General features: G+C 41.1%; 1 protein-coding gene across 5 annotated transcripts in view; it reads right to left on the bottom strand.

The window, feature by feature from the left end:
• The window catches only part of EIF4E3 (eukaryotic translation initiation factor 4E family member 3), a 72,759-nt gene that overhangs the window by 6,386 nt on the left and 41,229 nt on the right, over positions 1–25,144 (bottom strand). For all 5 annotated transcript variants that reach the window (XM_063721975.1, XM_063721976.1, XM_002813526.5 and 2 more), the window contains 5 exons: positions 22,280–22,352; positions 11,454–11,548; positions 8,286–8,346; positions 5,708–5,774; positions 1,761–1,916 (listed from right to left, as the gene is read on the bottom strand). In XM_063721975.1, coding sequence (XP_063578045.1) covers positions 1,761–1,916; positions 5,708–5,774; positions 8,286–8,346; positions 11,454–11,479 — 310 coding nt within the window. In that variant the 5' untranslated portion in view covers positions 11,480–11,548; positions 22,280–22,352. The remainder of the gene's footprint in view (positions 1–1,760; positions 1,917–5,707; positions 5,775–8,285; positions 8,347–11,453; positions 11,549–22,279; positions 22,353–25,144) is intronic.

Below are 25,144 nucleotides of genomic sequence, written 5' to 3'. Positions count from 1 at the left end.
GCCCTTTGTCAATCTTACCTGATTATTGCCATGGCCCTAAAAACTAGCCTAACCACTCTGTGGCCTTATTATCTGATAAAACAGATATCTTATTATCTGTGTTGAGCCTGCTGCTAACCAATGTGCTACCTGGAAACTTAATCATAGAATTTTGCAGTAGAAGGAACCTTGGAGATCATCTAAGACCAACCTCCTCGATACTCAGATGAGAAAGTAAAAGGATGAGAAGTTGTGACTTGCTCAAGGTCACAGTGGTGAAGTGGGACAAAAATCTAAAGTGCCTGACTTAACGACCCTAAATTGGTGTTCTCCTCTTTAGAGTCAAGTGTGGAGCTGCTTCAAAGGTAGGAAAATATGTTTTAGCCCCATACGTAAATGCCAATGAAATACACTTCCGTCTATACAGTTTCTGCTAGTCTTGTGAAATAAAAAAAAAAAGAAAAAACCCTTGATGACCTTTCAATTAATATCTGGGGTGAAAATACAATTAAAGTATCCCTAAAGAATAAAAATGGCATCGGCAAATTGGCAACTTCTACACTGCACAACCAATAAGCAACTTCTGCAGTGCCATTTTTCTGTCTCTTTTAAACTTCCATTTAAAATTCAGAATATCTGTAGTGCCAGGTCAGTCCCACTGCTTAACATCCAGGTCATTTGGCCTGTAATTATATGATTCCTTACAGGGAGGCCTTAGTGTTAATATCCCCTGACATACTGGGATACTCACAAAACAAAATTTGATTTTTTAATCCTTTTTTGGCAAAGAGTTGGAAAAAGTGAAGCAATAATGAAATGTATTTCAGCAATTCTAAGACACACTCCTCACAACTACCACATATATATTTGAAGACCTCTGGTACCAATAATGTGTTACAGTTTAATTAGGAGCCTTTTATTTTTCTTTTTTAGTAATACTAAAATAATGGAGCATTTTATCTTCAAGAGCATCTTAGATTCAATGAAATACAGTAGTTAAAAAATGGGTTACTGACTCTAGGAACAGTTTTGGATATAGGAAATTTATCATACATGTGTAGGGCTGTCGTCCTTTTCTCTAACTCTGTTAAATATGTGACCTGCAGTTTGATCTACCAAACATTGGTTTAATAGCACTAAGATGTTTTCATTATGAAAAAGAAGACTTTTTCAAAAGAGCACACAAAAGCAATGAACATGAATCATGATGGAAAACAATGGGTCCACACACCTATTCATACTGTTAACATTTCACCACTAGGCGTGAATTCTCTCTTGGTTCTGTGTCACAGTCATTCATAATGAGGAAGTATTAGCATTTCAGTAGAACATTCAATCATGCCTGTGCTCAGAATGCATTTCTTCCACAAATACAGATGTTATACATTATAAATTCCTGTTTATGAAGGGATGATTGAATATCTACCTGCCAGTTCATATAATGACATTTTTGTTATTGTTGTTTCCAACAGAATGTAATTTTTTTTCTGAGAATTACAAATTTGAGTTCAGGTACAAATTTTTGAAATAACAAACACAATATTTGTTATTTCCTTTTCTGATCCACACGGTTAGGCAAGAATAAAATCTCATTTTAATTTCTGAGACTAAGCTTTTTTTTTTAAAAAAAAAAAAAAACACTTAAATGTATTTTGTTGAATTCTTTTCTGAATTATCAAATTTCAAGTAAGTCTGCCTTCACTGCATTTGCAAAACAGTTTCTATCTTTAAAAGTATGATAGAGTAAACTAGAAAGTAATAACTGGAAATGAAGCACTTACGTTTATAAAATACTGCTTTAAAAGTTATGTGGGGCAGAAGTTCATAGATCTTTTCTAAAACAGTCGCTTCACCCACTAAAGAGGCATTTACATTCCAGACTTGGATGACGTCTTCTCGGTCCCGAACACTGACGCTAACTCCTATTACTTCATCATCTGAGGGGAAGAAAGGAAAACAAAAAAAATGAGTGATACTTTCAAGTCAGTCTGACTGTTTCTAAGAAACTTAGTCTTTTTATCTGAAAATTAAGGATAAGATGGAAAAAAGAAGGTGGCACAAGATAACTTGTAAGAAATAATTGTTTCTATGGGGAACCATTGGAGGAAAGCAAGTCAGTGCACAAAAGCTGTAGCAGTCACATCACATTTATCCAGGGACTCAGATAAAGTGTTCCAGCCAAATGCATTTCCCAGATAAGTAATTTACCCTTTTTAACATTACCAAAGCTTTGTTACTATTTCTTACTGTTTTGATGAGACTTTTTCTAAAACGGGTTGCATAATTCCCTGCCCTCTGAAAGCCAAGTGAACTGAAATGAACTTTTCCTTGATGCCTTGCTGTCTTTGTTAAGGAGAGCAAGAATTTCTCCTGACTTCCTGCCAAGCTTTCAGGGACCTTGGAGTGGTCAGCGCTATCTGCCCCAACACTAACTGGAGCCAGACTGTGCATTCTCGACTGCTCATCTGCTTTCGGCGGTTTGCTTGTCTGCTCCTTTCCTACGAATTCTTCCTGCTTCCTGATGCCTCCCTCTAGAAATCCCTTTTCTGGTTTTGGGCATTATATACTGTGGGCTAGAAAGCCAATGACCATCTGTTAGCACTGTGTATAGAGTGAGAGTAAAATCTTCTGAGTACAGCTCTGCTATTATAGGAGCATCCTTCAATGAATGAACGTTAAGGCATTTATCTACATTGATTAAGGTGGACTTTTTTTAAAAAACAAAATTCCAGATTAGGGCTGTCTTGTACATAGTTGAGAACGGCGGATGGAAAGTAAGGTGTTATACTGTTTTATCCTCCCTTGCAGCCACTTTGTTTACATACATTTGCAGCAAAATAGCAAAATGAAAGGAATACAAACTTTTGATTCTTTGTTTTCCTTGTTCATGACACGGTAATGCAATATGGTCAGCTCTCTGCACTTTCATAAACAGTATCAATATGTAATACGTGAGAGATAAGCATTATCAATATGAAAAAATTTTGCTTTAGTTAGTATGCTCTGCCTAATTTGCTGACCTCTGTAAAGTAAATATTCATGCCATCAGTTTTTCCAATTGTCTTCTGGGAGTTAAAACGTTTTAGTATTAGGATAGAATTTAAATAAAAACATATCCAATTTACTAAAAGAAATAATCGGCAGTAAAGTAATTCCTTTCTTTTCTCCATTGTTCCCTTCTCTTTCTCCCCCTCTTCCTTCTTTTCTTTTTTAAAATGAATTTGATCCTGGCTAAATGTGTATGACTTGACACTAAAAACGAGTCCACTTATATAAATACTCAAAACCAGGGAAAATTAGCCTATAATGTTAAAAGTTAGACTGGAGGTTACCTTTGAAGGAAGGAAAGACAGCAGGGGGGATCCTGGCAGGCTGCTAATGTCCTGCTTATACATCTGGATGCTAGTTACAGTTGTATGCTTACTTTGTGAATATTTATCAAACTGTACACATACGACGTGTGCAATCTTCTGTATATATGCCACATTTAAACAAAAGAGTCAAAAAACATAGTACCTTACCATGGTCATTCACAGAAACTTATTATCCCATCAAGAAAATATTTTTAGATACAGATTCTTTACTTTTTAATTTACACTTTAAAAATAATCTTGCCAGAGATCAATGTTATATTTTATGTGAAAATAAAAATCATCAAATAAAAAGAGAAGCTTTGCAGTTTACCACTTTCAAGAGTGGCCATGAAATCACATCACCCTTTTGGGGAAATGTTCATGTCTCCAGTCTTTTGGTGTTGCCCATTTCTACCCTATTGGTCAAAGCGTGATGTAACTGATGGATGCCGAACTGTCAATATTTCCATTTGGTTTGGCTCTTGGTAACCAGGCACAGTTACTAGCACAGCACTTTCACAAATGGCTTGGTAAAAAAAGGCTGCAACTCTTATCCAAAGGCAGATCCATTAGCAAACATGTAATATTCATAAGTAGAATCAACCAGCAAAACCTTGATTATTTTAGGGTACTGGCAGCATAAGACATTAGAGCTGGGAGGAGCCACTGCTTAAAGATGAGGCGAGTGAGGCCCAGAGAGATTAGCTGACTTGCTTAAAGTGGCATAGCTAGTTAATGGAAGAGCTAATGGTTAATAGCTAATCGTGCTCTCATGTCCCAAGTCAACCACAAAACAATTGGTCTTCTTTACCCAATACTGGCTATTTATTACCACTTAGACTATTTTTCCCTGGTTCTGGAAACAGGAATAATTCATGCAGAAAACTTCCTCTCCCAGGGATTTATGTGTTTATAATTATACACAGGATACATTTTTGGCTGTATATTATCAAGTTGCTAAATACTCCCTATTAAAACAGAAGGAATCTGTACTTATAGACAAATTTATCTTAACCCAGGTCTTTTTTTTTTTTTTTTTTTTGAAACAGGGTCTCACTCTGTCACCCAGGCTGCAGTACAGTAGCGATCATAGCTCATTGCAGCCTCTATCTCCTGGGCTCAAGTGATCCTCCCACTGCAGCCTCCAAAGTTGCTGGGGCTATGGGTGTATGTCACTACACCCAGCTAATTTTTTGCATTTTTTGTAGAGACAAGGGTCTCTCTATGTTACGTAGGGTGGTTTTGAACTCCTGGCCTCAAGTGATCCTCCCATCTTGGCCTCCCAAAGTGCTGGGACTACGGTCATGGGCCACCATGCCCAGCGCAGGTTTTATCTTAAGTGAATAAAAAGTGGTGTAAGAAGTAAGCAAAACAAAAGTGGAATGATTGGAACTGCTCATGAGATGAATCTGAAACGTGCCCTGGGACTGGTAAGGCCTACAGGGCTCTCAAACACCGCTCCATCTAAGACATCTGAGGGACAACTGATCATTGTCATTAGCTAAAAAGAAAAACTTAACAGAAAGCTGGGGAAGAAAAATAGTATTCTAAATGTTACTTCAGGAGCATTCAAAAGGAACTACCCCAAAAGAAAACAAAACTTTAAACAAGCAATTAAATTCTGCTCTTTGAGTGGGTTCATGATAAACACAAAGCAAAACAAAAGCTTTTTGTTTTGCGCTCAGAAATACCCTGGGTATTTGAAAATGGCCTCCAAAGAAAAGCCCTGAAGAACTTCTGTCTTATCCTCCACCGTGAGATCACGGGATATAATGGTGAGCATGTCCCCACCTACCACTCTAGTCCTCTTTGAGCAGGGGACAGAGAGAACAAGAGGAAGAGGTTAGGGGTTGAGAGGGACAGAGAGGATTGTGCCTGCCCACCTACAAACTTCACTAGACACTGAAGACACTTTCCCCTTCTGGAAGAACTGGAACAGATAAAGGGAACCTACTACCAATTGTGTTAAGGGCCCAGTTAATGTCAGATTTTTCTTTTCTGCCTATTTATTTTGGACAGATGGTTATAGATACTATTAAGTTAAGCTAAGAGGGAAAAATATACATGAATAAATATATATATACACATATATAAATATGCACATATTTATATATAAATATATATATACATACATATATAAATATACATACATATATATATATGCACATATGTAAATATGCATATGGACACAGACACACATATCTAACACTAAACACCAAAATCACATGAAAAAAAATTGAGTAACTTTGTAGTTCCAAAATAAACAACTCCAAAACATGTAAAAAGTCAAACACGTGATAACAAACTGCTGCAAGAAACAAGCACAAGCCAGGAGCACACGAGGCAGGGCCGGCCAGAGCCATAGGCTGCTTTACCTGCTGCGGCACAGTCTGTGAACTGTTCCCCGATGGTTGCTAACAGCAACTCTTTCCAAACTGTGGACTGATATGGCAAAAGAATAAAAAACAAAACAAATAAAATACACATATTTTTAGACAATTATCCTCAGGAGCTAAACAAATTATGTTTTCTTCAACTTCACATACACTTTCTGTGCCCATATTTGGAGTCCACAGACACCTCCAAATCCTAGGTGCAAACATTTTCACCGTGGCATATTTTTCACTGGTTTACAAGTAACTTTACACAGATACAAGTGAGCCAAAGTCTGGTAAAAGCTAATCTCTAGTGAAACCCCTGGTGCAATTCAGAAGAATTTCTAGGGAAAAGGCATTCAAATGACTTAAAAATTTCAAATTTCTTTACCTCTCACTGATTAAAAACATAGAAGCTGATTATATGTGGATGTTATTAGTAAAATCTTTCTCTTCAAAATCCTTTCTCTGTTTTTCTTACTACTTATAAGGTACTTCAAAGGTTACACAAGTAAAGAACACTTAAGGACATTTCTTGTTTATTTAATACTAGAGTCTTGGGAAATTCCATTCATTTGAGGCAGACTGTTTATGGCAGGCGATAGAACTTTATGTAAGAATGTATGTAATTTCCCTGGAAGATTCAGTGCACGCTCTGGTCTGCCTCCTACCAATGAGAAACACTGGAGTTTCTTTCTCCTCATGATCTAATAGTGGCATCCAATAGACAGCCACATTATTTCCACACACATTACTTCCTTTGAAAAGTTCTTGGTCCCATTTATCCTCCTTCCTGTGATTCACAGGCTCCAAATTGCCCCCAAACTAGGTTTGAATCCTGAGAGGCTGCTTGCTATCTGCAAACCAGATGGGTTAACTACCTCTCTGATCATCAGTTTCTTTAGGTGAACAAGGAAATAATAATAGGTCCAACCTTCCAGGGCTGTTGTGGGTATGAAATTAGTCAACAAGTGTGCTCAAAGGGCTTAGTACAATGACTGCAATAAAAGGGCTTAACATTTAAGATCCATGCCATAAACAGCTGTGTGTTTGCTATATTCCAAGTGCTCAATACATATTAACTATAATAATAGTGTTTATTATTATGTCCTCACAAGCTTAAAGCAGTCTCGCTGAATCTTTAACCAAGGCCATGGCAGTTAGCCAGGGAACTGAAAAGTGACCTTTCATTCTTTTCTTTTCTCTTTCCTAGCCTGTCCCTTCTGGTCTATGAGTCTCTCACCTAGGAATCATTGCTTCCATTTTCTATCTGTCCAGCTACACTCCTTCAAGCTGTTAGTGATGAAGTTGAGAGCTGGGAGAGGCTGTTAGGGGAAGGGAGACTTCACCCTTCTGCTTTGAATTCAGACAAGATTGGCCCACAAGACTCCCACTGGTTGATGATGAAAAGTAGGCTAAACTGCCTGGGATGAGGGCATTTGCACCAACATGAAAGCGTTATTATTTGTGACCCAATGCAGCCAAGTGAGCTAACAAGGAGAGGACAAAACTGCCTTTCAGCCGCTTTTCAAGGAATGTTGACATCATGATTACTTCTACTAGAGTTCAAAGTCTAGTGTGCGTAAATAAAGAACATGGAAAGGCAAAAAGTGTTCATAGTGAAATTTTAAGAACACCTTATATTCCCTCATTCTCTTATATTCTCTGCTCCCCTGATATTTTTCATTATGTATGCCAAATAACAGTAAAACGTTGGAGCTTCAAATCTTGACTAATGGTTTGCACCTTTGACAAATAAATCTGGTCATGTCTTTAGGTATGTGCTTATAGGAAAATGACTCCAGTTCAAGCATATAGGTCCCTGGAGACATTTCAGTTCTTTGAGCTTATCCACATGAAAGAAACCACGAAAAGGTGAAACTGCGTAGCACTTCCCCTTTGTCCATTTTCAAAGAAGCTTTTTAGTTTCCCACGGCTTAAGATAACCGATTTTAATGTTCACGTTCATTTCCAGTCAATAAGATGAATTAGAGCTCACTCTGGGAAATCTGGGTTTCTGAGACTTGATCACTGCAAACCAGCATCCCACCAGGTCATCATACCATCCAGGTTCTCATCGGCCCCAGAAGGAGATGGAGCATAGTCTCTCATGAAACCCTAAAGGATGGTGAAATGCCAAGCCTCCCTATTCTCTGTGACATGGTCATTCTCAGAACTGCTTTTTGTTCCCCCCGTAGAGGAGGGATGAGCCTTTGGAAGGAAAGATCCTGCTTCCGACTTCGTAAAACCATATGCCACATGTTAGTCATGGCTGTCAAGGGAATGACTACCATAAAGAGATTCACCCAGCTTTTCTGTGAAGTTCACAGGCATTTCCTCCTGCAGACTGCATGATACAGTCACATATTACACCACGTCTATAGAGAAGCACAATTATACACTTTCAAGGTGACAGTGTAAGGCAGAAAATCATCAAGGTCAGAACAGAATTTCTCACCCCCAGCCTGTTTGGGGACTGCCAGGTAAATAGGCTGTCTGCAAAGCACAAAATGCTGATGACAGGCAGTCAACAACCCCAAGCCTCGCCGGTTCTAGAAGAGGATCAGAAGGAACCTACCGTGCTGTCCTTGGGGACTTTCATCTTCCATACGCCACCCTTTGCATTGCTCTCCTCTTCCCTGGGCCAAAGACCAACGTTTAAAGTTACACTCAGGACTAAGTGATTCTACATACATTTAGATTAAATATCTCTACATACATTTAGTTTAACAACAGATGACCTTAAAAACAAAATAGTTGGGCATTTTTCTTATTTTTGTTTTTTATTTTTTATTATGGATACATAATAGTTGCACATATTTATGGGGTATATCTGAATTATTTTTTTATTTTTTATTTTTTTTTGAGACAGAGTCTCGCTCTGTCGCCCGGGCTGGAGTGCAGTGGCGCCATCTCGGCTCACTGCAAGCTCCGCCTCCCGGGTTCACGCCATTCTCCTGCCTCAGTCTCCCAAGTAGCTAGGACTACAGGTGCCCGCCACCACGTCCAGCTAAACTTTTTTTGTATTTTTAGTAGAGACGGAATTTCACTGTGTTAGCCAGGATGGTCTCGATCTCCCCACCTCGTGATCTGCCAGTCTCGGCCTCCCAAAGTGCTGGGATTACAGGCGTGAGCCACCACACCCAGCCCCTGAATTTTTTTTTAAAGACTAGGTCTCACTCTGTCACCCAGGCTGGAGTGCAGTGGCATGATCATAGCTCACTGTAGCCTTGAACTCCTGGGCTCAAGCAATCATCCGCTCTCAGCCTCCCAAGTAGCTGGGATTACAGGCATGTGCCATCACACCTGGCTAATTTTTAAAATTTTTTTAAGAGACATGGTCTCTCTCACTTTGCTGCTCAGGCTCGTCTTGAACTCCTGGCCTCAAGCAGTCCTCCCACCTTGACCTCCCAAAGTGCTGGGATTACGGGCATGAGCCACCACATCTGGCCTACATGTGATATTTTGATACATGCATACAAGGTGTAATGACTGAATCAGGGTATTTAGGCTATCTATCCATCACCTCAAGTCTTTATCATTTCCTTGTGTTAGGAACATTCCAATTCCACTCTTTTAGTTTTTTCAAAATACGTAATAAATTATTGTTAACTATAGTTACCCTATTGTGCTCCAAGACCTCATTCATTCTAACTGTATTTTTGTACCCATTAACCATCCCCTGTTTATCAGCCCCACAACTTCCCACCTCTGGTAACCATCATTCTACTCTCTTTCTCCTTCAGGGTTTTTTTTTCTTTTTTAGCTCCTGCATATGAATGACAGCATGAGATATCTGTCTTTCCATGCCTGGTTTATCTCACTTAATATAATGTTCTCCAATTCCATCCATGTTGTTGCAAATGGCAGAATTTCATTTTTTTGATGGCTGAATACTATTCCATGGTGTACATATACCATATTTTCTTTAGTCATTCATCTGTTGATGGACACTTAGGTTGATTCCATATCTTGGCTCTTGCGAATGGTACTACAATAAACATGGAAGTGTAGAGCTCTCTTCGATATACTGATTTCCTTTCTTTGGGGTACATATCTGGCAGTGGGACTGCTGAATCATGGACAGTTCTATGTTTAGTCTTTTGAGGAACCTCCGTACTGTTCTCCACAGTTGGCTGTGCTAATCTACATTTCCACCAACAGTGTATGAGGGCTCCCCTTTCTCCACACCCTCACCAGCATTCATTATTACCTGGATAAAATATTTTGGATAAAAGCCATTTTAACGGGGGTAAGATTGGGCATTTTTCAATAAACTCTTCCCCAGTCCTTTTGTTGGAAACAGAAGCAGATTAATGAAAAAGGAAGGAACTAGGGATGGAGAGGGAAGAAAGTGGCATTCAGTGGCTACATGGGCAGGGAGGGTGATAGAACTTGAGATCCTCATCCTCAAAGGGCTGGTGCAGAGAGGCTCGCTTGACTCTGGGGATGGACAACAAATACAGCTGCCACAAGGGAAGGCCCTTACACTTCAATGTCATGGTCATGACACTATCTCATGTGATTCTCCTATCAACCATGTATCAAGGCCTCATAGGTGTCCCTGTGGGGGACATCTGCTGTGTGTCACTGTTTAATATCTGCTCCCTTTCTGGTAAGAGCATCCCAGTTTCCCTCTAAAGAGCCACCTGCCCCCTACTCTTCTGTGAGATCCACTCAGGCAGGGTTGACTCCACGTCCTAGCTTCAAAGGTGGGCTTCTGACCCAGGCTAGCCTATGAGAGTACTGCCTCTTCCTAGTCTTTGTGATTGGCCAGAAATTGAAAGGGGACCCAAAGTGGGAGAATGAGAGCCAGCCCTGGGATTTTATCTGGGCTCATGAGTACTGACAATGGTAAACTTGCAGAGTGTAAGACCAGAGCATAGGAAGGCCACTTTGCCACCTCAGATGGGAGAAAATTAAACCAATGTAAAATGAAGCAGAATAATTCTGGTGGGGACCATCAGATTCCTGATAACACGAGCTGGATCTGCCAGAAACTACCCCTACCAGTGAACTTCCCAGTCACAGGTTAAAAACATACTCAATTTTTTTGCTCAAATTACATTTCTGGTGGCTGGGCCTGGTGGCTCATGCCTGTAATCCCAGCACTTTAGAAGGCTGAGGCGGGCAGATTGCTTGAGCCCAGGAGTTCAAGACCAGCCTGGGCAACAAGGTGAAATCCCATCTCTACCAAAAATAAAAAATAAAAAATTAGTTGGGGGTGGTGGCACACACCTGTGGTCTCAGCTACTTGGGAGGCTGAGGCGGGAGGTTCACCTGAGCCTGGGAGGTGAAGGCTGTGGTGAGCCGTGATGGTGCCACTGCATTCCAGCCTTGGTGATAGAGTGAGACCCGGTCTCAAAACAAAGAAACCAACCAAACAACAACAACAACAAAAAAAAACCCCACGAAAACAAATTAGGTTTCTGTCATTTGCTACTAATCAAGATGAGGTACATTTCCATTTTATTAATGAGTAAATAATGCAGAAAGACTGAATGACATAAGGATTTGTTACTAATTGGGACTCCAGCCTGGGCAAACTAACTTACTGTCCATCTTCATCACTACATCGAGCTATTAAAGAAGGAGGACACTTACCCCCAGACCCTGGGCCATGACTGGTATCATAGACTTTCTATGTTGTCCATGTGAGACACACATCTCAGGTGATGTGATCTTTTATGAGGTTCACAAACATTTTCCTCCCATCTTGACCTTAAATTACATGTTAGACACTTACCAAAGTGGTCGCCTCTCTCCTCTCATTAAATGATAACTACATCTCAAAGGCAGGCTAGTCACAGGAGGGATATTATTGTATACACTCCAAAATATCTTTAAAAGAAAAACAAACACTTTGTTTAATATACCCAGTATTGATTTATTATGCTGCTAGATTATCAAATTAATGCATTAAAGAAAAATTTTGATTCTCATTGTTTTATCCATTCAAAATAGATTTTTCTCAGTATCCCTTCTAATTCTCTGTTAGAAAATGTAATATAACATTAAAGAAAGCTGCGCTTGGTGGCTCATGTCTGTCATCCCAGCACTTTGGGAGGCCGAGGCAAGCGGATTACTTGAGCCTAGGAGTTCGAGACCAACCTGGGCAATGTGGCAAGATCCCATCTCTACAAAAAATACAAAAAATTAGCTGGGCATGGTGCCACATGCCTGTAGTCCCAACTACCTAGGAGGTTGAGGTGGGAGGATAGCTTGAGCTTGGGAAGTCGAGGCTGCAGGTGAGCCAAGATCGCACCACTGTATTCCAACTTGGGCAACAGGAGTGAGACCCTGCCTCAAAAAAACAAAAACAAAAACAAAAACACAACAACAAGAAGAAAAGATGTTCATTGCTGATGCTGTGCCAAGTTCTATGTTTCAGGAAGCTATGGTTATTAAGCAAATATTCCTATGCAACATGTCTACACATAAAACTGGAAAGGACTTTGCTAATGATTTTTCTGGCAGCTAGGTAGTATCCACTAAAGCCTTTAGTACTGAATATATGTACTGAACATATTTATAACTATTTTGTTACAATAGACCCTGTCTTCAACATGGTGAAACCTCTTCTCTACTAAAAATACAAAAAATTAGCCAGGCGTGATGCCAGACGCCTATAATCCCAGCTACTCGGGAGGCTGAGGCAGGAGAATCACTTGAACCCGGGAAGCGGAGGTTGCAGTAAGCCGAGATCACACCATTGCACTCCAGCCTGGGCAACAGGGGGAGACTCTGTTTAAAAAAAAAAAAAAAAAAAAAAACCCTGTCTTCTCTACAAGCCTGGAAGTCTGTGATGCTATGGCTTGGGGGCTGAAGGATAAAGGAGATGGCAAAGAGAAACTACCTTAGACACTCTGTTTGCCCCTTATCTCTCCCCTGCTAAAAGAACAGGGAACAGCTCAGGTGCTGAAGCAACAAGCTGCGCAAGATACACAGTGTTATGGACTGCACGTCTGTGTCTTCCCCAGATTCATATGCTGAAACTCTAACTACCAATAGGATGGTGTTAGCAGGTGGGGCCTCTGGGAGGTAATCAGGTCATGAGGGTATAGCCAGCATGACAGGCTTGGTGTCCTTATGAGAAGATGAAGAGAGCCAGCCCTCCCTCTGGCATGTGAAGATACAAGGAGAGGATGGCCATGTACAAACCAGGAAGAGGGCCCTCACCTGGATGTGCCCATGCTCACACCCTAATCTCAGACTTCCAGGCTCCAAAACTGTGAGAAACAAGGGTTTGTTGCATAAACTGCCCAGTCTATGGTATTTGGTTATAGTAGCCTGAACTAAGACACAGGGCAACTGGTAAACAGAAATAGATTATACAAAAATAATAAAGTAAGAGTAAAACAGGAAGTCTCGGCAAAGACAAGTGATCTGGAGCTGTTCTCTGAGCCAGGCTTTGTTCTATGAACATTTACATGCTTATGCAATTTATCCTAATGACAGTCTTAGGAGGAGGTATGATTATTATCCTTTTTTTAAAGATAAGGACACCAGGCAGAGATGAACCTGCCCAAGAGTCAGTTTGGTATGACCATTAGGATTAGGATGAGGATTGAGGCTATGAAGAAGAAAACACTCCCCCATTTGTTTGGAGTAGGTCATAGAATTACTATGCTATGAATGCTATGCACAGAATTACTGTGCAAATAAGAAATATTGTTCTGTGTGGTGAGGTAAGCAGAGGGTGATCATCTGGGTCTCCCAGTAGGTCTGAGGAAAGCAGCATGAGTAAAAGAGCAATTAGAAAAATCAATCCTAGGGCTCATGAACTGAGTCACATGGGTGGAATGGAATTTTATCTATGTTGAATGATAATCCTGCTGGGTTGTTCAAGGCTGTTTTGTGTTAAAAAAATTAATAAAGCTGAATTAACTGCAAAGGTGGCAATGATGAACTATAAGATCAAATTGAAGGCAAAAAACTACAGGATGATAGATGTATTAATTGAGAATCCACTTTGGCTCCCTTCTACTAAAATGGTGCTAGTGTAGCGAGGAGTTAAAAGCTACTGTAACAACAGCAGCTCCTCAAACACACATCTGTCTCTACGGAGGTACCTATCCTGTAAATGCTTTGCTATTTTGTACAAATAAGAGTATTCCAGTATTTCAGTTTCTGTGGTGTAAGGGTGGGTAGGCAGGGCTGGAATCTGAATCCAGGCAATTTGATTTCCAAACCTCTGTTCCTAACCATTCAGCTATTTTCTTCGAAGATATTACTATATGTTTTTGACACATCTTTCTCCAATCTTAGCAGCCAAGAATCAGGTCATGAAGCCACAGAAAGAGGGACACATGTTGAAGATGTTTTCCCACCAGTCAGATGCCCATAATTCACAAGAGGCTGGTGGTTGTCAACTCCAGCCTAAGAACCCGGTTACAACATGGCAATGACCTCTGTAGAATTTATGCACAAAATAACATTAAGATGAAAACCCCTGCCTAAGGTAAAACCAAGAGGATTTTGGTGCTGGCAAACTTCAAGTCTCCTCAAAGGCATCACAAACCAAAGTTCCTGCCGTCATACCCCTGTCAAAGTTGTCAAATCTTGACTTTTTAACCTAGTACTTGAAGCACATTGAAAAAATACAACAAAACACTTCTTCCATTTCAAAGATCAGAAAAACACTAAAGATCATGCTAAGGATTGGAGCTTTAGAAGCTTCTCTTGAAAACAAAAACAGACAACTGATTCTGCTTGGCTTGGCAAATTTGACAGGAAGAGATTACAGCCCAAGAAGATCAGTGATAGACTTAACATATTCATTAAAGCACATATTTGTACATTTTTGCTGAGCATAAAATAGGAGCAAAATATCCGGTCACACCATTAAAAAAAAGAAAGCCCTATTTGAAAAGCATATGTCATTAAACTGGTCTGTTTCCCTGTTGCAAACCTCATCCAATGCGTAGAATATTTGTGAAGTATGTCTGCTGGTGAAACACCTACAGGAAGGAATCTAGCATTACTCAGCTCCTGAAAACCTCTTCCGCCCTTGCAGAAGTGAAAGGTCTGCTACAGCGGAAGCCTGGTAATTCAAGATTATACTCTCTGTAACACATCTTGAAAATGGAAACACTTAAATTTTACTATATATAAAATCTTGCAAATAGATTTCAAAAGCCTTTAGGCTTATAATTAATTCTGTTAGACTTGCAAATCGAAGATTGCAGTAAAAGTAAAACTAAGCACAATGTTTATTAATGGTTAAATGCTTTTTTTTCCCAAAAGCCCTGATAATCACCCTAGGACTAGGAGAGATATAAAAGTTGAACATCATTCATTCAGTCAACATCTGTGACCATCAGTTGTGAACAGAGCACTGTGACGAGTCCTTGGGGAACTTAGCTGAATGCAGGAGGGTCAGCTTTTGACCACAGCAATCCACTCCTTGGGAAGTATGTTCTGGAACACCAATCTGGCACCTCTCCTTGAGAAACTGAGGCAAGGAAGACACCTGTCCAATGGAGTCTAATACCTGGATTTAAGACCTAAGTTCTCAGGATAACCTTCACAGGTCATGTAGCCCTTGAAACCCAAGTTGCTTCCTCTGTATAAGGATACAGCTATTTCATTGGAAAATGTAATGATGAAATGCAAAGTGAAAGCACTTGCTAGGCCTAAGGAAGGAAACAAAGTATGGTTAGACCCGTTAATATGCTGACCACTTGATAAATCCCCAATCTGTTAGTACTGATTGGAGCAACTGTGCCCCCACCTGACAGCCTTCTGCCAAATAGATAATCATTCATTACCAAGAAAACTGGCAAATTTCCTCCTCAATTTCCTACTGGAATGTTCTGAAGAAAAAGAATGCACTTGGAAATTCTTCAGAAGAAAAGACATCATGTGTTGACAGACAACAAAGTGATATGTCTGTTTTGTAAAACAAACCAGAAACAAAACCACCCAGCAAACACACCTCAAACAAAAAAAAAAAAAAAAAAAAAAAAAAAAATTTCAGGATTTATTCCAACGTTGTGGCATGTGTAGCAGGAGAGTATTTCCAAAAAAACAAAACAAATTTTTTGCTCATTAGGTATTACTAGTTGCCTGGGGCTTCCCACCAACTGAATCAGTGGTATTTATGGGCAGGGCCAATAGGCATCTGAACTGAATAGGCAACTGAAGAGTTTAGTGGATGTTTTTAACTCACAGCAGACACAAAGGCCGAAAGCAAAGTGCTTCTGATTTACAAGAGCTAGGTACTTGAGAGAGAAATGGGTTTTCCTTTGAATTCCAAAAAGGGCTTGGGTTAAAGAGAGAGCCCAAGTGTGGAGGTGCGATCATAGAGTAAATGAGATGTGACAGGATGTAAGGGTAATTTCCCACCACATAGAAAGTCAGTTAGTAAAAACCAACTCTGAGTTGGGGAGTTAAAAGCTTGGAGTGAGAGGACAGTGGGGTTAAAACCCTGAAAGGATGGGAGAGAGCCCCACCCAAAGTTTGGGGATGCCTAGAGCAGAGGAGTGTGGAACCTGCTTCCTGGTACAGCCCAAGAGGCTCCAAGACTCCCAGAAAAGGCCCTCATTCCTACAGCGCTGAGAAATATGGCGGTCAGGTCTGAGAACAGCTGTGAAGGCAGGAGGGGTTATTCTTGTCGGGAGGGCCTGCCACAACCTTATAGAGTTCCCCTCATTCTGGTGGGGTAGGGGGAAGGCAGCCGACATTTCCTAAATCTCCAATCTGGAGCTTGAAATTGCTAGAAAGCCTAAGGACAACAGGGCCTGGGGTCTGGATGTGTGTGTACATAGCAGGGGTCTTCATGACATGAGGTTACAGCAGGGCCAAAGGTGGTGGGCATGGCCCAAGGTCAGGAGGGGTCAGGGGTATTTCTGCATATGCCTGTTCATATGGAGAAGGAGAAGAGGGTGGTCATTTTCCCCAAAAGAGATTTAAATTAGAAGAGACCCAGTTTCACAGTTGAAGTGACTAAATTACTTTTAATTAACAAGGTCAAATCTCATCCCACCCCAATACACAGACACAATGGCCTCCACTGAGAATGTGGAGGAATACAAGCAATTTAACTTCAGTTATATTTCTTCATAACTGGATTGTAGCTATAGATGTTGATCCTATTATGCATATAATGAATAAACTAAATGATGGATAAAGAATCTTGTTATACTTGATGCGAAGTCTGTGCTAGACAGAACTATGAAGTGGACCTGGCTGCAGGTCCTTCTCTTTCTCTCTTTTCAGTGTTGGCTTTCTTCCTCTCTCCCCTCAGGCCCCTCCCTTCACCCAAGTGGTTCACTCCAGGTCATTCTATTGCAGGACACCACACACCATGGGCTGTCTTGCTGTGTCCAGGGCAGCAAGTACTTGGAATCAATCTTTCCACCATCCTCCATGATCCATACTGACCTAGAAAACCTCTTCTTCTGAAGGAAGAGCCCTCATTTCCCAAGGGTTTGGAAAGCAATCTGCTGCCCTAACTTAACTGCACAACTCCAGTCAGGCGGCTTGACCTGCTGATATGAAGTCTTGATATTATCGACAGCACACAGGATAGGTTTGGCATATGCACGGGAAACATTTTCTTAATTTCAATAGGTTATATATACTCTTTAGGAAGACTTTCTGCTTATGATAAACGATGTTGAATTTCCACTTATAGAGGAAATACAGTTTCTGTTTCATGCAAATTTAAATAAGAAGTTATAAGAAATACTGGGTAGAAAGTACTACAGGTGAGATAAGTGTGGCAAAATCTTTAAGGTGATACATCAAGTAACTGACGTTCGAGACAGAGTGCTGTACAGGAATGAGGTTTCAGGGGTGGAATTTTTAGTCTTGTAGCAGATAAGGCTGAAAGAAACCGGACAAGGGAGACTTCTCTTGCAAATCACAAATGGCAGGTAGCTCTTCATTCTCCAACAGGTAAAACAGGGCTTGTTCAAAAGCCGTGTTCTATTTTTTTTTCCCCCCCAGAGATGTGGGTCTTGCCATGTTGCCCAGGCTGAACTCGAACTCCTGGGCTCACGCAATCCTCCCACCTCAGCTTGCTGAGTAGCTCAGATCACAGGCATGAGCCAACGCACCCGGCTAAAAGCCATTTTCTATTCTGCACTGCAACCACTGAGGATGCAAAACCACAAGAGAAATGTGGAAAATTTGGACAGGTTCACAAAAGAGTAAGAGAATCAATAAGCATCTGGAAAATACACCTAGATGTAAAATGGAATTTTCTAAGAAAGGTAGGAAAGTAGAAATGAATTTAACTCCAGGCAGAGAGAATTATTGTTAGGTGTGATGAAAGTGTCCTCAGCAGGGGTTCCCAGGTCCTTTGAAGGCTGAGTCTCCTCCACTCCTCAATCACGGGGAGTAAAAGAAAGAGAACTGGACTGGAAGTGGAGGGAATTCCAGTTCTACAGGCATGGCATGATTGGCTCTTTCTACTGAATGTTTGGGCCACTTACCTCCAGCCTCAGTCTCCTCAACTAATAGAAGGGGTAACAATTCCTCTCCCAAACCCATCTACTTTGATTTGCTAAAGGGCCTCAAAGTGTAAAAAGACACACATGTCTTTAATAAGGCAATCATTAATATCACATGATTTCTACCTTTCATCTAAACACATATGGGAGGAAAACACAGACATAATTGGAGAAGCAGTTTTTTTTAGTGCTAATGGAGTGAGAGCAAAACAATCAATGTACAGGCCAAAGTGGTTCATGCCTGTAATCTCAGCACTTTGGGAGGTCAAGGAGGGAACACGGCGTGAGGTCAGAAATTCGAGACTAGCCTGAGCAACATAGCAAGACCCCATCTCTACAAAAAAAATAAAATAATTGAGCTGGGTGTGGCAGCACATGGCTGTAGTCCTAGATACTTGGGAGGAGGCTGGGGTGGGAGGATCTCTTGAGACCAGGAGTTTGAGGCTGCAGTGAGCTATAATTGCACCACTGCACTCCTGCCTGGGTGACAAAGTGAGACCCCGTTTCTGAAGAAAAAAAAAATTAATATACAATCCTAGAATAAAATAAAAAGACAGTGGGACAAAAGCATATCCTCAAATTACTTACAAGATATTATCCTGGCCATTCATTAAATACTAAGGACAATTTATCAGCTGTTAAGGACACTTGCAGGCTGAAATCTCGAAAGTTATTGATAAGTTAAATATCTTTACATACACCTCTGTGTTAGCGGTGGTGCAATCCAGAGTATAATCACTTGAAATAAATAATCTAGAAGCAGTGGTATATAGTTTCCTGATATAAAATATGACTGAAGAAAGCATGAAAAGATATCTCAGTAGAAGTAGACAAATTATGGCAGATGATTGGGTACTTACTATGGCTTTTTACCTCATTGTATCATTTAAGTCTCACAACAGCAAGATAAAATTACTGTCACAATTATTTCCATCTTACAGATTAGTAAACTGAGATTCAGACAGGTTATATAACTTGTCCAAGCTAGTAAGTGTCACATATGGGACATCAATCAAGGCATTGTGACTACCCTAGCCCACACCCTAGCCAGGTAACTGATGGAGCTGAGGGGTAGAATCCAGTAACACTTAAGTAAAAGCTGGCCACATCTGAGGGCGAAGTGCCAAGCATTACTAAGAACTATATACCATCTCATCTAACTTTCACTCTACCTTAGCAACTAGGCACTATCACTACCTCAGTTTTACAGATGAGAAACTGAGGGAGCAGAGACAGCTGAGACAGAAAGGAATTTCCTGATCCTTAGGGCAGTGTTTATCAGCCATTTTTTTCACTGTTGCCCCCTTAGGCCCTAAAAGAACCCTTTTTCCTAATCACCTATGATGAAATTTTAATACCACAGAGACACCGTATGTTTATGGACTGCATGGATATCTATGCCTTGTACATAAAAAGAACGAGATTTGTTCACTGATCTACTTCCCCTGTAAGAATCAACTTTGGCCCCCACTGAGAATGTGCAGCCTACAGAATCCTTACGGGAGCATTCTGTTGTGACTCAGGAAAGTGGTTCATTTACTAACTTCTAATTCATTCTTTTTTTTTTTTTGAGAGTGTGTGTGTGAGAGAGACAGAGTCTCACTCTGTCACCCAGGCTGGAGGGCAGTGCAATCTCGGCTCACTGCAACCTCCACTTCCCAGGTTAAAGCAATTCTCCTGCCTCAGCCTCCCCAGTAGCTGGGACTACAGGTGCCCGCCACCACTCCAGGCTAATTTTTGTATTTTTAGTAGAGACAGAGTTTCACCTTGTTGCTCAGGCTGGTCTTGAACTCCTGACCTCAAGTGATCCGCCCACCTCGGCCTCCCAAAATGTGGGGATTACAGGCAAGAGCCACCATGCTCGGCCTCATTCATTCATTCAATCCTTCAATATTCATTGAGTGCAAAGGACCAGACACAATAATATAGTACTGTATGATTCCATCAATATAAAGTTCAATAACAGAATGAATGTAATGTGGTAGAAACGAGAATAGTAGTTGCTTTGGGGGATGGAGGCTGGCAGGGACACGAAGAGACTTTCTGGTATAAGGGAAAGTTTTTTCTTCTTGATCTGCGTGATGGTTGTATGTGTGTACCCTTGTTAAAAGTTATACTTAAGAAATCTACATTTACTGTATATAAATTATATCCCAATAAAGTAGTTTTAAAGAAAGTACTTCCTAGTATGTGCCTGCCTGGGTGCTTCAAATTGCTCCCCGAAGACCCTAAAATGCTGTAGATTCAGGGGTTCTACCAAATACCCTGGGTTATCTCGCGGGGTCAGGAAAACCAAGCCAATTCCCTCATCTGACTAGTGTCAGCCCCAGAACCCCTTGCATAGCCCTGATGATCTAATGTCAGGTGGGTTGGGAAAAGTCTAATGAGACTCCGAGAGCCTTTACATGAGGACAGGCCTTCAAATCAAGCGCTCTGAGGATTATAAAATGACTGCTGGGAAAAGGTAACAGAAGTCCCTAAATCCACAGAAGAGGAGACGTGCAGGGAGGCCTCCCAGACTCTGAGCACATTGATTTCTCTGGACAGTGGCCCTCGTGCTGATTTGCGGTGCTGTCTGTACTTGGCACTGCACAGCAGCACTGCTGCTCTGCTTCCCACACGCTTATGTCATTTCCCCAACGACACCAGAAATGGCCCACAGTCAGGACTGTGTCTTCACACCCAGCTCACTGCCCTTGGTAGCCACACGCAGCACCTTACAATCAGATTCCTGGGACTTCGTAATTATGCATGCCAAATTTTTTGAACCAGATACTGGGACTACAGCCTAAAATAAAAATGGATCTCTGTGCTACTTCTGCATGTAAGAGGCTGCCTAAGAGACACAATCTAGATGCGGATCTATTGGAATTTCTAAGACATTAAAAGATTAAGGGATACAACATGAAAGCTATTTAAAATCTCTCCCTTCTAGAAAATTCATGGACATATGGTCAATGCAACTATGAAGCAGCCACAAAAGCCTTATTCTCTACCTGCATCAGCCCGTTAAACTAGAAGACAGGAGAAACTGGATAGCATCTGCTATTGAAGAAAATAGAAATGGGATCAATTAAATCAATCAGGTTTTTTCTTTTTTGAGAAAAGGTCTTGCTCTGTTGCCCAGGCTAGAGTGCAGTAGTGTGAACACAGCTCACTGCAGTGTTGAAATCCTGGGCTCAAGTGATCATTGTACCTCAGCCTCCCAAGTAGCTGGGACCACAGATGTGTGCCACCACGCCCAGTTAATTTTTAAGGAAACTGTTTGTAGAGATGGGGGTCTATGTTGCCCAGGCTGCTCTGGAACTCCTAGGCTCAAGCAATCCTCCCACCTCAGCCTCCCAAACTCCTGGGATTTCAGGCGTGAGCCACTATGCCTGGCCAGTTGTGTTTTTTCAGTTCTGTTTTTCCAACTCCACCATCAGAGTTAGATAGAGAAAGAACTAATAGAACTAAGAGCCTGCATTCATTGAGAATCTGCTATGTATTAGGTACTCCACTAAGCATGGCATAAACATAATCTTATTCAATCTTCACAGTAACCCACAGAGGTAGGTGCTACCATTAGACCAGTTTTACAGAGATGAAAGGGGTTGATCCATGCCTAACTTAGGATGATGGAATTGTGAAGTGAAGTAGGAAACCAAGCAGAGACTCTCCACCTTCATGCTCCACACTATCCTGCTCTCCCCATGTGACCTCTAAACCTTTAATAATCCTGCAGGGAAGTCGCCACTGCCTCTCACTGATGGGGAACACAGGCACAGAGAGGCAGTGGCAGAGCTGGAGTTTGAACAGGAACACAGATAAAGATCTTGAAAAACCTTTGCTCTTAACCACACTGCAGTCTGCCTTTTGTGCGGGTCTATGAAAGGTTTAGGTAGTAGATAAAGGTTCAGCAGGTGGCCAAGAGAAGAGCAGGCCACCTGACTGTGTGCTCAGCTGGCCCTGGGGTGGACTTGGTCAAGGGCAGCTGTGCCAACCTGGACCCGAGAGCCAACTCCAGAGCAGAACCCTGGACAGGGGCTGCCAGCACAGCAACAGATTTCAAGGTGGGTGATTAGGTGTCTGACGTATGCCGTGTTAATCCAGTTAGTCCCTCACTTGATCTTACCTGTACTGTCTGTACTGTGTAGATTTTCTTCAGATTTGATGCGCACTCAGCTGCTGTGGCACCAGGGAGGGATCTAGGCAAGCAGGAGCAGGACAAAGACACAAACAAAACAAGCAGTCAGTGCTCACAAAACAGCCCACAGTAGAATCTTTTAGGTCTTCCTAAAAATCAGGTCTCAAACCACAGGACTGGACATTTTGGGGATGCTAGTTGGAATTTAAAATGTGAAATCCCTACTTTGTGAAGTCATGTGTTTGCTTCTCCTAAAAATCAGCAGATTTATTCTTGGAAACTTAATAGAAAAAAAAAAGATAAATATGTATTAATAAGAAAGGGAATGGACACCTTAAAATCACATTTTAAAACATACCAAAATAACCTACTGATAATCAAGCATTTTCTCCAGGACTTTAGATGAGAAACTGCCTATTGTACAGATGACAATGAAAATGCAGTGTCCTGGCCTGGTGATATGTTTGAAAACTTGTTAGTAACTGGGTGGTAAACATTCAAGCACTCTTGAGAAACAGAGTGACCATTTGCCTACTTTAAGAAAAGTCAACTCTGGTTTCATATGAATTTGCTGTTACCAAAACACTTGCCTTTAGAAAATACTTTCAGTTCTTTTCTCTGGCTGATTTAATTAGCTCTGCTGAACTTTATGGTCACACTGCATTAATCTTTAGTTTGCTATGTGTTCCACTAGATGGCAACATACTACAGGTTTAGTCACCAGAAACACTGCAATTTAACTGGTTTTACCAAGGACCATTGCCTGGGATGGTAAAATGACCTGTACCATCAAACCTTAGGAGTTCAAGACTCTCAATTCCTGCCACCTTTTCTTTCTCTCTATATTGAATTAGCAGTTCATGCTCAAAAATGTTGGGGTACAATTATATCAGCCTAAGATTATGTTCCATCACACAAATAATGCATGAAAGCCCACATCTGGCTGTTGGTGAGAAATAAGAAGCTTGCTGAGAGGAGAAAGTACCTCAATCACAGCTGACCCACTAGAATCTGGAATCTATAAAAGCAATGCTCTTTACCAGACACTGATCCCAGAGACGTTGCCCCCAAGGACCCTCAGTATGTTGTACTTCCTGGACAGTTGCTAAAACGCTGCACACTAGAGACAAAACTCACATGAACTCAGAGGTGGTGGCAATGCCAAAGGCCCATGCCCAGGTTGGGGTAAGCACAGCAAGGACTACAGTCCTCAAACTATGAACCAGTGAATGCTCCCTAAGAGTCGAACCTGAATATCAAAAATGCATTTGTGGCCAGCCGCAGTGGCTCATGACTATAATCCAAGTACTCTGGGAGGCTGAGGCAGGTAAATAACTTGAGGACAGGAGTTTGAGACCAGCATGGCCAACATGGTGAAAGCCCACCTGTACTAAAATTATTAATACAAAAATAAGCCGGGAGTGGTGGCGCTCACCTGCAGTCCCAGCTACTCGGGAGGCTGAGACATGAGAATCGCTTGAACACAGGAGGTGGAGGTTGCAGTGCGCCGAGGTCGGGCCACTGCACTCCAGCCTGGGCGACAGAGCGAGGCTCTGTCTGAGAAAAACGAAAAATGCAATTCTGAATATCGCTTCCTTATCAGAAGGTCACTAAAGAAGCACAATCACAGGCTAGTTTGGGGGAAAACAAGGGACTTCCACTGCGCAGGTGCAGTCCAATAAAGAAATCTACTGTAAAGCACTGAATTTACAACTCGATTTGCTGGACATTGTTTTAGAAAAGCAAACCCACATTAAACACCATGACTGCATTTTGTTGTTGTCAGACTTTAAGCCTAAAATAACTATGTCGAAGAGTGTGGCAAAGAATGAAGTACTCAATCAATACCCTTGCTAATGACAGTTCATACCTGGGCCCCTGATGAAATACATCAGTCCACGTGGATTGACCGGGCTGTAGTTACTAAAGTATCAACTTGGATAGATACTAAGTTGGCTATTTAATGTAGGTTTTATGTCTTTTCCAGCTTTATTTTTTTAAATGAGGGGAAAAAAACTTTAAAACTCTTAAACTTTTTCTGAACAGACTGTTAGCATGAAAAATCTATCACTTTAACATTAAAATACGACTTCTCTTCCTTTAACTGACTGCTCTACTACATATGCCCAGTAAATACATTCCTGGATCCCCCAAAGCACATAGGAGAGTATACACAGGGCTTCTTCCCTATGTGTGTATGTGGGTTGGAGGGGGTGGGATTCTAAGGCCCAAAGAGAGGAAACATACTTTGCGTTCTTTTTTCATTCAAAAAACTGTATTTCAAAAAAATTTTTTAAACTAATTTTTAAAGTTCACTTCAATTTGAAACGGTTTATAATGAGTATAATTTAAATGTTTGCTTCATACAGTATTATGTCAATTTTAAGCAAATACAATGTGAGGATAATACCATTTAACCTAGACAAAAAAAAAAAGCACTGATGAAAATTTGCTATATATGGTTCTTTTTAAATGCCTCTGTCTCCACAGTCTGGTCTTTAATTGTATTCCAATGAAGGAGATAACTGTACCAAGTTACGCAGGTCCCCTCAGTTTCATTATCCAGGTTTTTTTAAGAAATCACGTTTCCAGAGGCCTTAAAAGGACTCTAGAATAAAATAACAACTAGGAAGTACTTATTAGTGTAACACAACAGTGTCAGTGACTAACATGTAAGTGCCGAATTCTTGCTAGTGTGCTGAGCCTCTGACCTCTGTTGAAGTACTGAATCCCTGCAATCCTATTTATGCAGCTGTCAATATTATTTATCACCATTACAGGTGAGCAGGCTGGTGCTTAGAGAGGTTTGGGAACTTGCCCATGGCCACAAATACGTGATTTGAATACAGGTGA

The sequence above is a fragment of the Pongo abelii genome, chromosome 2 (genome assembly GCF_028885655.2).
Source record: "Pongo abelii isolate AG06213 chromosome 2, NHGRI_mPonAbe1-v2.0_pri, whole genome shotgun sequence".
NCBI lineage: Eukaryota > Metazoa > Chordata > Mammalia > Primates > Hominidae > Pongo > Pongo abelii.
Note: the sequence above shows the minus strand (reverse complement) of the source record. Positions and strands in the feature narration are given on the sequence as shown.